Source organism: Hoplias malabaricus, chromosome 1 (genome assembly GCF_029633855.1).
Source record: "Hoplias malabaricus isolate fHopMal1 chromosome 1, fHopMal1.hap1, whole genome shotgun sequence".
Taxonomy (NCBI): domain Eukaryota; kingdom Metazoa; phylum Chordata; class Actinopteri; order Characiformes; family Erythrinidae; genus Hoplias; species Hoplias malabaricus.
In genome coordinates this window covers 67,953,264-67,966,394 of record NC_089800.1, presented here as the reverse complement: position 1 = coordinate 67,966,394, position 13,131 = coordinate 67,953,264, and the positions used below count along the sequence as shown (strand labels likewise).

Sequence of the window (13,131 nt, the reverse complement as noted above, 5' to 3'; positions counted from 1 at the left end):
GAACTACGATTGCTCCTTCAGCCCTATTGATGTGATTCAGTCGTGTAGTGTGTGTCACAACTGCTACACAGTTTGGGGCCTGGGTTCAAGCCTTGCCTTGGGTCTCTGGCTGTGTGAAGTTATGTGTGGACTCTCCCTGTCTGTTACTCAGCCTCAAGGGTTGCATTTGTGTGTCCCTGGTTTGAAGCCCAGGTGTAATAGGAGGGTTGCATGAAGAAGGCCTTCTGGTGTACAAAATATGGAAGATTGTATGTACATGTTATCTGATGTGCGGCCCCATATGGGAGCAACCAAAAATTAATTAACATCTACAGTTGACCTTCGAGTGTGTATTCGAGTATAGATTTTATGACACTGAGACATAGGGCTGGACAATAATTCAATATTAATATGTATCACAATATAAAATGTTGATATGATTTTAAACATATTTTCAATATTTCAGTATATATCATTTACAGTGGGCAGCACGGTGGTGCAGCAGGTAGCCCCGCTGCAGGTGACTGTCTGTGAGGAGTTTGGTTTGTTCCCCCTGTGTCCACGTGGGTTTCTTCCCATAATCCAAAAACACACGTTCATAGGTGAATGTGCTACTCAAGTGTCCATAGGTGTGAATGAATGTGTGAGTGTGTGTTGCCCTGTGAAGTACTGGCATCCCCTCAAGGGTGAATCCCTGCTTTGTGCCAAGTGATTATGGGTAGGCTCTGGACCCTGAAATGGATAAGTGGTTATAGACAATGGATGATTAAATGAATTATTTACAGAATCTGTCACTGACTGATGGTCATTGCAGGGCACTGCCATCAGTTCATTGCACTCAGTTTGTTTTTTTTGAAACCCATGTTTTTATTGAGGTTTTATAACACACAATTATAGAAAAACGTAAATATGTATTCATTAAGTAAAATACCCATATGTATATAATATATGGAGAATGCGTTACATAAGAATCTGACACATGTGATAAACAAAAATCAAACCCAAAAACAGAACAGATATGGTTACAGGGATCTATTATCTGAGTGCAGAATATATAGTAGTAAAACAGTCAATTCTTAAATAACATTTGCTATGTCAAAATGTGTCCATTTCTCCCACTTTGTTACAAAGGTAACTGAGCCAATATGTCATTCTCTCCGTGGTGTAGACCTGTCTTATGATATTTAGCCACTGGGTTATAGTGGGTGGTTCAGTCTTGTACCAATTTCTTGTTATGGCTTTTTTACCTGTGATCAATAATATATTGGTTAAGTATCTATCCTTCTCCAAAACATAATCAGTTAAACATCCGAGATAAATAGCTTTACATTCCCTAGGTATTCCATATCCTACAATATTTATCATGTCACTTACATTTCTGCAGAATGAATTAGGTTTAGTACACTCCCAAATAATGTATGCATGGTTTGCCTCCATCTCTCCACAAAAACGGCAACATGTAAATTAGGAACCAGTTTGTTTACTCTTTAGGTGTAAGAAAGTAATGAGTCAAAATTTTCCCTCCAAATTCTCTCCAGGTTCTCAAATTTGTTGTTGTGTGCAGAGTCTCACATGTCATGCCATTCATCCAGAGAAATGTTAATGTTCAGTTCCCTCTCCCACTTCTCCTTATATACAGACTGAAAGCAGCTTCTGAGTGTCTGAGAGACTTTGATACAGTACTGAGACTGCCTTGGGTTTAATCCCACTGTATGTCCTGGTCATTATTTCAGTGACATAATTCGAGGTTTTCAACAATTGTATTTCCTTTGTAATCCCTTAACTGCAGGTATTTAAAATGGTCCATAATGTGTTTTCAATCCTGAAAGTTCATTACATTCCCATTCTTTAATAATGTGCACATAGCTGTAAGCCCTTTCCTACCCCAGTTTTTGAAACTGTAGTCACTTAAACCTGGCTTAAATCTGTCATCATACACAAACCAACTTAATAATGTTAAATCCCTTACTAATTTGTGGTTTTTGACCAGATTAAACCAAATATACAATGTGTAAATTATTCAGTGTGTAAATTATACGATCAATTTGAGTCTTGCAGAGACATTGTAAGTTTAGCATTGCCAATCAGTGCCTGAGTTGGAATACCTATCACTGTGTTCTCACTGTCTTTCCACTTTGCACTATAATCTCCATCGCACCACTTAACTATTGGTCTGAGTTGCACTGCACTCAATTTTAAAGTTAATTTAAAATATTAATATTGACAAATCCAGGACGTTTTAGTTTGATGGTGATGTCATGTAGCTTTTAAGAAATTAAGAAATATATTGTGATATACATTTTGGTCATATCATCCAGCTCTGTGTGAGGATGCGTTCTCGATACAAAACCCTAACACAAGTGTAATGAGTCAGTGTGGTCAATGACAGTGTTGTTATTGTAATCCATATGATGGATTAATAATATTCAATCACATGAAAGACTAGTTCCCTGGTACGTATTGTATTGCATGTTTGTGGTTGAAATTCTGAGTCATAGGGTTCTTCTAAATGATCTGTGACACTGATGGCGATGGCAGGACATTCGTGTATTGATTATAAACTATTCCTGACATTCTTGCAGTTAAATATTGTGGTGTGCATGGGTGTGGTAGGCAACAGTGTTGTTGTGATGACCCATTTTAGCACAAAACAGCCACTGAGAACTACTCTCAGTGAGCATCACTAGAAGCAGTTCACACCAGATCACTTTGAATAACTTCTGTTTACTTTGCAGTGATTTAACTGTGAGGACATTGGTAAGAATGGTTGGTGATCTCTTTTAAATAGCATCCAAAAGAGGTTACTATTTCTTGGCATAAGTTATTATTACTTAATCTGAAGATGTAAGCAGTTAGGCAAAACGTTGTCTTTACTTCTGTTCAACTTTTTATAGATGGAAGTATTTCATAATGTCAGAAATCACATTAGCAGTTCTGTTTGAGATTACTTAAGAGTTCACATGGTTTTGGGCTGCTGTGATGAGTTAGTCATTGCTTAGTTTTAATTAGTATGGTATTAGCTTCATTATACTCATAGCCCAAGTGAAAAACCAAACATGCCTTCACTACATTATAAGAAAGGGGGAAATTTTATGAAAGTTTTGTTCATTGCTGAACTTCTCCTTTGAAACCAACTGTGATATTCATGCATGTCTGTTTATGTTCTGGGGTACAATAAGGCGCTATGGAGTGACTGCTGTGACCCTGAGGGGGTCACAATACTCTCAGAGTGTGCGGTGCCAGATGGTAACTACCAATGGTTGTGTGTGTGTGTGTGAGAAAGAGAAGAAGAGAGAGCCGTGTGCTAGGCTGTTAATGGGTAGCCATAGTAAGTTCTGTGATCATGCTCTTATGTCTTTGGGAAACTGAGCGTGTTGGACTTCGCGTGTGGACGGGAAATAGTGACACTTGAGGATGCAAGCCTGCGTGTGTGTTTGCCTGCAGATGTGTGTTTAAAGTTGGAGCTATATCCATCCTGTTTGTTCCTGATTGTTCCCTCTTCCTGAAGGGGTGTGTGTGTGTGTGTGTGTGTTTGCAAAGTGGTTTAGCAGTCAGCCACTGGTAAAATGCAATCAGCTTTTTGAGCAAACTTTAAATACCACCACATTTGGGCAGTAATGCTGAACAAGCTCAGTGGCAGTGTTTTCATCCAACTCTCTGTCAGTAGAGGGTTTTCCATCCACTGAGTTTTTGAGAATTATGAAAATGCGCATAAAAAAACTTATTGGGAAAAGGCCAAAATAATAATAATAATAAAAACCCAAATATTGCAAAAACAGTTTTACGCTTGGAAAAGTTAGACTTTCACTAAAGCTCAAACATGCAAAGGGTGATGTAAAAGAGTTTTTATTGAATAAACAATGACATTTCAGCTGGTTTATACATGCTGTACGTGTGGCACAGCGCCACCCAGAGCCCTGGACTGATCCTGGAACTGTGGGCTTTTAACGGACCCACACCCCTTCCTCTTCTCTCCACACTTTACCACTCTATTTTCACACTAGCACCCGAGCTTCTTCTTAAAGTGCATGTGTGGAATATTGTAGACATGTTCGGCACAAAATTCAGAGACCACACAGCATTTTACTTTCCTCTCAAAACATCAGAACAAACTCTATACCATAGAAACGACATTGAAACCCAACAAATGAATATTAAATCAAGGTTTTTGATTAGAAAATACAACCCTCTCAGACCGGTCTTTTTGTGTTGGGGTAGTAACACAAAATATACTGATCTGCCTTGGTATTAAAGTCTATTCATTCTGACTCATTGTCTATTTTATGAGCTCCACATACCCTATAAGTTGACTTACCCAATGTTCACACTATCAGGTGCCAAGTTGCTTATGTCTCTTCAAATTTGTCTGTTTGAGGTTGCTCGCATTCTCATTTGTGCACGTGTGCAATGTTTAAACATGATGGTTCATGAGAGACACAGATTTGCAAATTGTGCCTGTATATGTGCAAATATGTATTATATAAAATAAGAAAAGAATAACCAGTTAAGAGCTTCTCTTCCATGTTTACAGTCATACAGTTGAGAACAGGAACAAGAGCGAAGGTGGTAGAGAATTCGGACCACCCCATTTGTTGGAGGCAATTGTAAAAATGCTTCACTGCATTTTAATTTATTTGCATAAAGTTTAGAAAATCTTAGCTTGATATGTCGCTAGTCACTCTGCCACCGTTTTGCTTGTTGCTTGTAACTTAATCGCGGCTCCAAATCACCTTTTGCATTAGGAAATGACTGAAAGCAGAGTTAGTAGTTTTACAATAATAGTGTGTTGCCTGTTTTTTGCACCGCATACTTTGTTTGCCCCCTTCAACACTTCTGTAATGGTCAAAAGTCCCACAAAGCCAAAACGGAGCCTGTGTGTTACTCAGCACTATAGCGAAGCTGACATAATGGTGTCAGTGTGTGTTGAGCTGGTATGAGTGGATCAGACACAGGACTGCTGCTGGAGTTGATAAACCACTCAAGCCGTTTTCACATATGAACTAGGGTGCTGGCAGGATAAAGCCTGGGTAATGTCTGGTATAAATATTATGGACGTTTGCATTCACACATGGAGTTCTTTCAGGTAATGTCTGGAAAATAGTATCAGCTATGTCCTGTGTGCAGTGATATGTGTCCGGTCTGGGTAATGGACTGGACTAGGGCTGGACAATAATTCAATATCAATATATATCGCAATATAAAATGTTTCAATAACAATAATATCATTTTTAAACACGTTTTCAATATTTCAATATACATTAATTATTAACATCTCTCACTGACGGTCGTTCAATACAGGACACTCTTGTCAGGTCAGCATATGTAATTTAAAATTTATTTTTAAAATATGAATATTTACAAAGCCAATAGGTTTATGCTTGATGGTTATGTCATTTTTCTTGTTTGTTCTTGGAAGCTTTTCAGTGGCTTTTCTACTGTTCATATCAATATTGGAATTGTATCAACCAAAATTCTGAAATATATCGTGATATAAATTTTGGCTATATCCTTTAGCTTTACCACTGACAAAGGACAAAGACATGACTTACAAACTGTAACACAGTTCCCTGGCTTTGTTTTAAAACATCTTTGGTCAAAATGCTAAAAGTATCAAATAACACACCACTTTTCCTATCTTGTTTAAAAAGGTTGTGGTTTTGTTTTTTCCCCTCCTCTTAATTTTACCTTGTGTTGGTGCCCTCTCATTAACACAGGTGATTGGAAGGACACAAATATTTTATTACATGTATTCAGTCTTAGGAAGATCACAAAAAAAACCTGACTGGGGTGTTTTACTCCAAAGTTTGTATGTCGGTAGGTTCCAGATCCCCAAATGAATCTACTAATGCACTGAACAAGTGATTTTGTTTTTCATAATGTGTCCCTCCATTTTTTGTAAATTAACACATTACTCTTATTGCTTTCGAATTATTTAATATTGTGCTTGTGTCCATGACGTTGTTGTAAATTTTAGAACATGATGGTGCAAGTGCTGAGTTTGTTTACCCAGGAGAGGACAGAAATGTGTGTGTGTGTGAGAGTGTGACTGAGTGAGATAGAATGTTGGAGTTCTGTGTGTATGCATGTGTGAGCATGCTCACAATTCTCTTATATTCTCGCGTTTGTGTTTTGACATCATTATCAATTTAATGTTCCAGAGAAGTACATCTTACGAATAAATATGGCGCAACCATCATAAATATTAGAGCTCCAAATGTTAACATATACATTAATACACACCAAAAGTGTGGAGAAATCATACAGAAGCAAACTAACAAAACAGCAGTAAAAGAGGAAATTTTCAGCTCCCCTGCAGAGCATCCCCTGTAACGAGATAAAAGCTACCATCACAGAGGGTTTAGAACTATGCACTGTATTTTATTTTGACCATATGAGAGAACACATAAAGCCATCAGAATGCATTTATTACTTTCAGTAATTGAATACATTTATTTTCATATTGTGAAATGTGCATTTCTTGAAAATACAGTTTCTTTACTCTGTACGCTAGACTTTGCTAATTGTGTAAATAGTGATTTTCCAGTTCATTTGAACCCTGCATTCACATGATGACAATAAGTTCTTGAATTACAGAAAGTAATATTGTGACATATAGTGTCTAAGTCGGGTGTACTCTGATGGCTCAAATATAATTTAATAAAGCTTTCTTTTTGGTCAAAATTGATCAAGTAAGATTCATTTTAACCACATTAAAATTGTGGTGTACTGCACAGAATAACCTGGTTAATTGTGACTTAAGAGCCCTCATAATTGCACAGTATAGCTGCCTTTTACTTTAAGAAAAAATGTTGAAATTGTGTGGAAAAAAGAACAGAAAGTATTTGTAGCTTAATTTTATGCTCTTCCAGAATTGATTGCATTTTTATTTTTCCCTAGCTATGTCTTATTCTGTCTCTTTCTCCCGTTTCTCTCTGATGATCTCATCAGATCTGCTGTTCTGTTAGACAGATGTCTCTCAGTGAAGCCTCACAGAAGATGTCTTTGTGTCTGTGAGTTTGTATATGTGTGACAGAAAGTGAGCATCTCCCAGTGTATGTCTGAGAAATGTCACAAAATTTTACTGAGAATATGTCAGTGATCATGGATGGTAGATGAAAAAAGCCAGAGGAATGTAGGGAAATAAACCTGTTAAAGTAAGATGAAGAACATTTTTTTTAATTATTTCTCACCCCAGATAAAGGTTGGTCTGTATGACAAAAATATAATATTTCCATACTACACATTTATCACTGTATTTTATTTGTTTTGTAGTGTTACTATGTAATAAAAAGCATTCTTTATTGTATTATAAAGGACTTTTTGCATCTATATAGGACATCATAAAAGGTTTAAAAAAAAAACAAATTAATTTCATTCTAAAAACGTTGTATGTTTTTAAAGTTCTATATAAAACTACTGCCTTTACTACAAGAGATGTTTTTCAGGCGTATTTGTTTTTCTGGAAGACCTATTAGTCCTATGTCCTATTGAGGCAAATGGATCCTTAAGATTTCTAGTCATTAATCAGCTTTTTTTTCATCTTTATCTTTCACCCTCAGGCGCGCAATGTCAACACAGGGGAGCTGGCTGCCATCAAAGTCATTAAACTGGAGCCAGGTAAATGTCATCATCTGTGTATCTGTCCATATGTTCCTGCCCCAGTTTGTCTGACCATTCATCTGTCCCTTCATTCATCAAAGTTTTGTCACTGAGTTTCAGTATTTAATTACAAGTGTGTATGTGCATCAGTGATCCAGGGTGATGTCACGGGCAGTTAAATAGGTGTGTGTACGTGCTTTATTTGTGCCTCTAAAGGCCTTTGGTTAATGCTGACTGAAATGTGTTATCGCGCCCAATCACTACCTCAGTGTTCTTTCCAGTGGGCTCCACACATTTTCCATAAGGGTAGGGGTGTGTACGTGTGTGCACAAGTACATAAATGTTTGTATTCCTGCATGTGTACTTAGGCTGCATAATATGGACAAAATAATTAATTTCTTACCATAGTGCTACACAATACAACAACAATATTTAAAAAACATTAATGAATGAATAATGTTACAAGTAACATTGTGGTAAGTTGTGATAAGTCTGGATGTTCACAGCCCACAGTTTAAAAAGCTGTATTTGGTTAGAGGGTTCATTTAGATATTGCAGACTACAAATAATACCCAAATATATGTTATTTTGCCCTAGTCCCTTGAATTATAAAACATTATTTGCAATTTTATGAAATGTCTCTAATGGTTGATAAATTGGTTGACTGATTATTTTGCAGGAGAAGACTTTGCAGTGGTACAGCAGGAGATTATTATGATGAAAGACTGTAAACACTCCAACATTGTTGCTTACTTTGGCAGCTATCTCAGGTAGAACCTGTTGCACACAAGAAAACCTAAATCAGGCATACAGCACCAATCAGTCATTTGCGCAATATAAATGTCTTGATGACCTTGATCTGAAAGCTTGAGCAAGGAAACGCCAAAATCTGATATCTTAATCAACTACTGGGTGGGATATTGGCACAACAGGTATAGTGCTTTCCACCAATGAACCAGAACGGTTCACATTTGTGAACTTAATTTGGAACCATTAGGGGTGTTTCCACAAATATAAATCGTTTTGTGAACCAGAAAACATAAACTGTGATGATGTAAGTGGCCATGTAAAGTAGCTCAAAAAGGATCACAGAGCCTTAAATAAAAAGTTTAACAAAATAATAGAAAATTACCCTGTTTTGACCAAGTCAGTTTATCTATGGCTCTGGTGTTGGTGCTTTATTTAATCACAGCAATGCTGGAACCTAGCACTGCTGCAATGCCCCCCGCTGATTAAGTATCCTTGGTTCCCATTAAAACGGGTGGAAATGCAGGCCGGTTCGCTCGAGAGCACCAAGGTTCCAAGAATCAGGAATAGAACTGGTTCAAGATCCAGAGCTCTTTTCTAGCATGTTTCCACCAGTTTAGATGGGAACCACAGATATTTTATCAGCAGGTGTCTCTCAGATCACACGGTCTGCAAGGAGTTTGATTCTACCCGTGTGTGTATGTTGGGAGGCTTCCTCCGGGTGCTCCCACTCTCTCACAGTTCAAAGATACGTATGTTTGTAGATGAATTGGCTGTTTAAAAGGTGGCCCCCAGATGTGAATGTGTGATGCAGTGTGGTGAACTTGCATCCATTGATTAACAGGTAAGGTCCAGACCTACCAGGACCCTGAAAGTGGACATTTTCCCTCAGATTATTTTAAATGTACTTAATTGTTAAACCCAGATGCATTTGGAGAAATCTAGGGAAAGCAGATAAATTGGATATCAGATTTTGGCATTAAGCTTTTGTCTGAAATTGTACTGGAGCTACAAGGCAAACATAATAAAAGTCTGTTTGGACAGGATTTTGAGTGACATAGAATTCCATTATGTGTTGGCTGCATTAGCTTTAGAGGTTCAGTGCAAAATTAAAGAAATAAATATGTTGTGGCTTATAGTCAATATTTAGCATTTAGTTAATATTTAGTCAGCATTTAGGGTAAGGGGGAAAAGAGAAAAAAATCTAATTCTTTGAAATTCTTAAATTTCTAAATTAAAGACCCCCTCCATTGAACCTTAAGTTATGTACATTTTAACATATTAATGTTGTTTATTTAAAAAAGACATATCTAGTGTCTTTTTTATAATAAGAAGTGCAGTGAACCAATAAGAAGTGCAGTGTTTCAAAATTATACTAAATACTTAAAATACCTTATTATTTTCCAGATGCATGTATATTTGGCTCCTGTCTCGGAAGATTGTGGGTTAAGTTAAATGAGGCCATATTTTGATTGGTTGATATGTGCTCAGATTGATTATTGACTGATTAATATTTGTGTTTCAGGAGGGATAAATTATGGATCAGTATGGAATACTGTGGAGGAGGTTCATTGCAAGACATATATCATGGTAAGAATTGTCCTATGGCCAAAGCATTTCCTTTGTGTGTGTGTGTGTTTTTTTCCCTCCTATGTATTCTCCATATTTTTCCTTCTTTGTAACAGTCACTGGGCCTCTGCTGGAGTCCCAGATTGCATATGTGTCACGGGAGACATTGCAGGTATGTATACACACTCGCAGAACCTCACTGAATCAACCCAAGCATAAGCAAACGTGACATTCCCCTGCTTCTGTATTGCAGGGTTTGTACTACCTCCATAATAAGGGCAAGATGCACAGAGATATTAAGGTAGGCTTCCACGTATCCTTCTCCTTATCCCTCGACTTTAAAACTTTACTTTCCCAAACTTGGCCTTGAATACAATTTAACACATTTTTGTTTATTATGCTGTTTTGTAGGGAGCTAATATCCTACTAACAGACAATGGCTATGTGAAGCTGGGTAAGGTTTTACACAGTAAACCATAGACTGGGTAAAAATAAAAAGCCTGTTTATTAATTTCTGTATTCAGTTTTTCATGAATTTTCTCTTTTCTTATCTCTACTGCTCTGCAGCGGATTTTGGAGTATCTGCTCAGATCTCGGCTACTCTGGCCAAAAGGAAGTCCTTCATTGGAACGCCATATTGGTAAAATACTGCTGTGCTTCAGATTGGAGCTTTGATTTGCTGATGATTTTGATGTGCTTAGCTTGGTTCTCTTTTCAGAGGGCCAAATCAAGGAGAAATATTTCATTTATCTTTTAAATCAGGCGCACACAGTCTATTTTAAGCCTGATTCCGAATCCACATAGTAATTCTCAGAGTAAAAATGCTGTTTGTTTTTTTTCTGTACCAGACAATAGGAATGCATAGATATTAGACCAGAATTTTAACTGTCTGTCTCTCTCGCTACCTGCAGGATGGCTCCAGAGGTGGCAGCAGTAGAAAGAAAAGGAGGTTATAATCAGCTGTGTGACATCTGGGCTGTGGGCATTACTGCTATAGAACTGGCTGAACTACAACCTCCCATGTTTGACCTGCACCCCATGAGGTGTGCAAGTGTTAGTCTTATTTAAATAATTTTCTGAAGGTCAAAACATGCTTTAAAACATGGGTGAAATACATGCTAACCTTTTAACCTCTCAGTTTGGAAGTATTGTGTGAAAGTTGCCCTAGCTTGTAGGCAGAGCTGTTCATTGACTAAACTATAATTTTACATTTTTACAATTATTTGTTTATTGACAATTCTATTTCTTTTCCTCTAGAGCGCTGTTCCTCATGACCAAGAGCAATTTCCAGCCCCCTAAACTGAAAGATAAAGTGAAATGGTAAGTGTTTCTGTGTGTGTATAAAAAGCTTTGAAATATTTTGAATAGTGTAATGAAAATATGCTAAATTAGTCATCAGTCAGAGCTTAAGCTTGTTTTGAAGCATTCGGTTTTAGAAACCTTTGATATATTAAATGATTTGGAAAAGTTGTACGAATAAATAATCTCCTATCTTACTGAAGGACAAATAACTTCCATCACTTTGTGAAAATGGCACTGACGAAAAACCCCAAGAAGAGACCAACAGCTGAAAAACTTCTCCAGGTAAGAACAGCGCCACTCACATTTTCAGTGCCTTAAATTATCACGTCATATTTGCATTAATGTCATCACTGAGTATAATTATATCACTTTGGGTTTCCCTTAGCACCCATTTGTAACACAGCCCCTGAGTCGGACCCTTGCCATTGAGCTGCTGGACAAGGCCAGCAACCCTGACCATGCCCACTACAGTGATATTGATGATGAGGACCCTGATCCTGAGGTACGAACTCACTCTTTGACATAAAATCACAGAGAACATGGGGAGTGCACTGAGAGGGAATATTAAAATCTCCCTGGTTGTTTCTTTAGCAATGGCCTCAGTGAAGGTGAGCCATTTGCTCTGCTAGCGGTCTCTCAGGTATTCATATGACATGAGGAGTCGGTGTGTGTGTGTGTGTAGAATATGGGCAAAACCCACATCTAATCACTTGGTTAGTTTTTGGGTGATTTATCCTGGCATTTTAACAGTTTCTCACTTAACAAATTACCAGGGAACCTATAGAATGATAAGTGCACATTACAAATGTTGTAGATGTATTTTTATATTACATTCTTTTTTCTATTTGTATGTGTCTGTTTAACTTAATGTGAGGTGTGATCAATTCCTTCTGCACTGCATGCTGAATTTAACCCTATAAATGTAGTTACGGTCTTCAAATTGTCTTTACTATGAAAAAAATTGTTTACACAAAATAACCAAAATGCAGTGTCAAATGAGAAGATGACAGAAATCCACTTTAAGTTAATAAATTCAGTGATGGGTTTGGGTATCTTCATATTTTAATGACTCTTTTGCACATGTAAATGTAAATTCTAAACATTGTAGGGTGTTTCATATGTGTCGTTGCAGTCTCCTGTGTCTGTTCCTCATCGGATTCGCTCAACAAGTCGAAGTTCTCGAGATGGAAAAACCTTGTCGGAGATCAATTGTAAGTGTCTGTATCTGTAGTAAGCTCAGTCTCAACTTGTGTTCTGGTGTCACGCTATGTGAGCCAATGTCCTGGTGGATCTCACATAATTTAAGGACATTTCTTCCTACTGTACAAGCAGGAATGAACAGAACTCACCTTGCTTAGAGGGTATTCATAACCTAAATTTGATTAATATATTACATTGCTTGCTATTTAGATATTTGGTTTTTATAAAACCACTTACCTCACTGTTCAGCAATATGTGTAAAAAAATGTGTACAATAACACAGACGTGCGCTTAATTGTTTTTGTCTCTTGAGAAGAGTCTTAAGACTTAGAAGTGTTCATATTAATATTGTGTACTTGTCTGTGCTTATGGCTACCGTCCATGAAAAACAAATTAGTTGAAACTATATGAGCTGATATACACCAGTCAGTCATAATATTACTACTACTTCTTTGTATACTGCCAACTGACAGTATACATGCACTTTTTCAGTCATGCTTCCATTTTGAGGAAGGATAATGTTCGTTAGATCTGTGCTTTGTTTTCAGTAAGGCAAAAGCAGAAAAGCCCATCTCACAGAGATAGGATGTGGCAAAGGGAAACAGAATGCCCACACCCTCTGCCCTGAGTGGATGCTCCCTCTCCACACCAAACCAGAATTCCCTTAGTGTTTTAGCTGTAAACTTCAGCCTCAGGGTAGTGTCAGATGTCATCTTGAGAAACTGCAAGCTGAAA

The 13,131-nt window shown here is 37.4% G+C and overlaps 1 protein-coding gene across 5 annotated transcripts in view; it reads left to right on the top strand.

The window, feature by feature from the left end:
* The window catches only part of map4k3b (mitogen-activated protein kinase kinase kinase kinase 3b), a 34,727-nt gene that overhangs the window by 1,842 nt on the left and 19,754 nt on the right, over window positions 1-13,131 (top strand). For all 5 annotated transcript variants that reach the window (XM_066671733.1, XM_066671725.1, XM_066671716.1 and 2 more), the window contains exons 2-13: window positions 7,539-7,596; window positions 8,258-8,348; window positions 9,851-9,915; window positions 10,011-10,066; window positions 10,148-10,195; window positions 10,306-10,348; window positions 10,462-10,534; window positions 10,806-10,937; window positions 11,152-11,214; window positions 11,397-11,478; window positions 11,582-11,698; window positions 12,329-12,407. In XM_066671733.1, coding sequence (XP_066527830.1) covers window positions 7,539-7,596; window positions 8,258-8,348; window positions 9,851-9,915; window positions 10,011-10,066; window positions 10,148-10,195; window positions 10,306-10,348; window positions 10,462-10,534; window positions 10,806-10,937; window positions 11,152-11,214; window positions 11,397-11,478; window positions 11,582-11,698; window positions 12,329-12,407 — 907 coding nt within the window. The remainder of the gene's footprint in view (window positions 1-7,538; window positions 7,597-8,257; window positions 8,349-9,850; window positions 9,916-10,010; window positions 10,067-10,147; window positions 10,196-10,305; window positions 10,349-10,461; window positions 10,535-10,805; window positions 10,938-11,151; window positions 11,215-11,396; window positions 11,479-11,581; window positions 11,699-12,328; window positions 12,408-13,131) is intronic.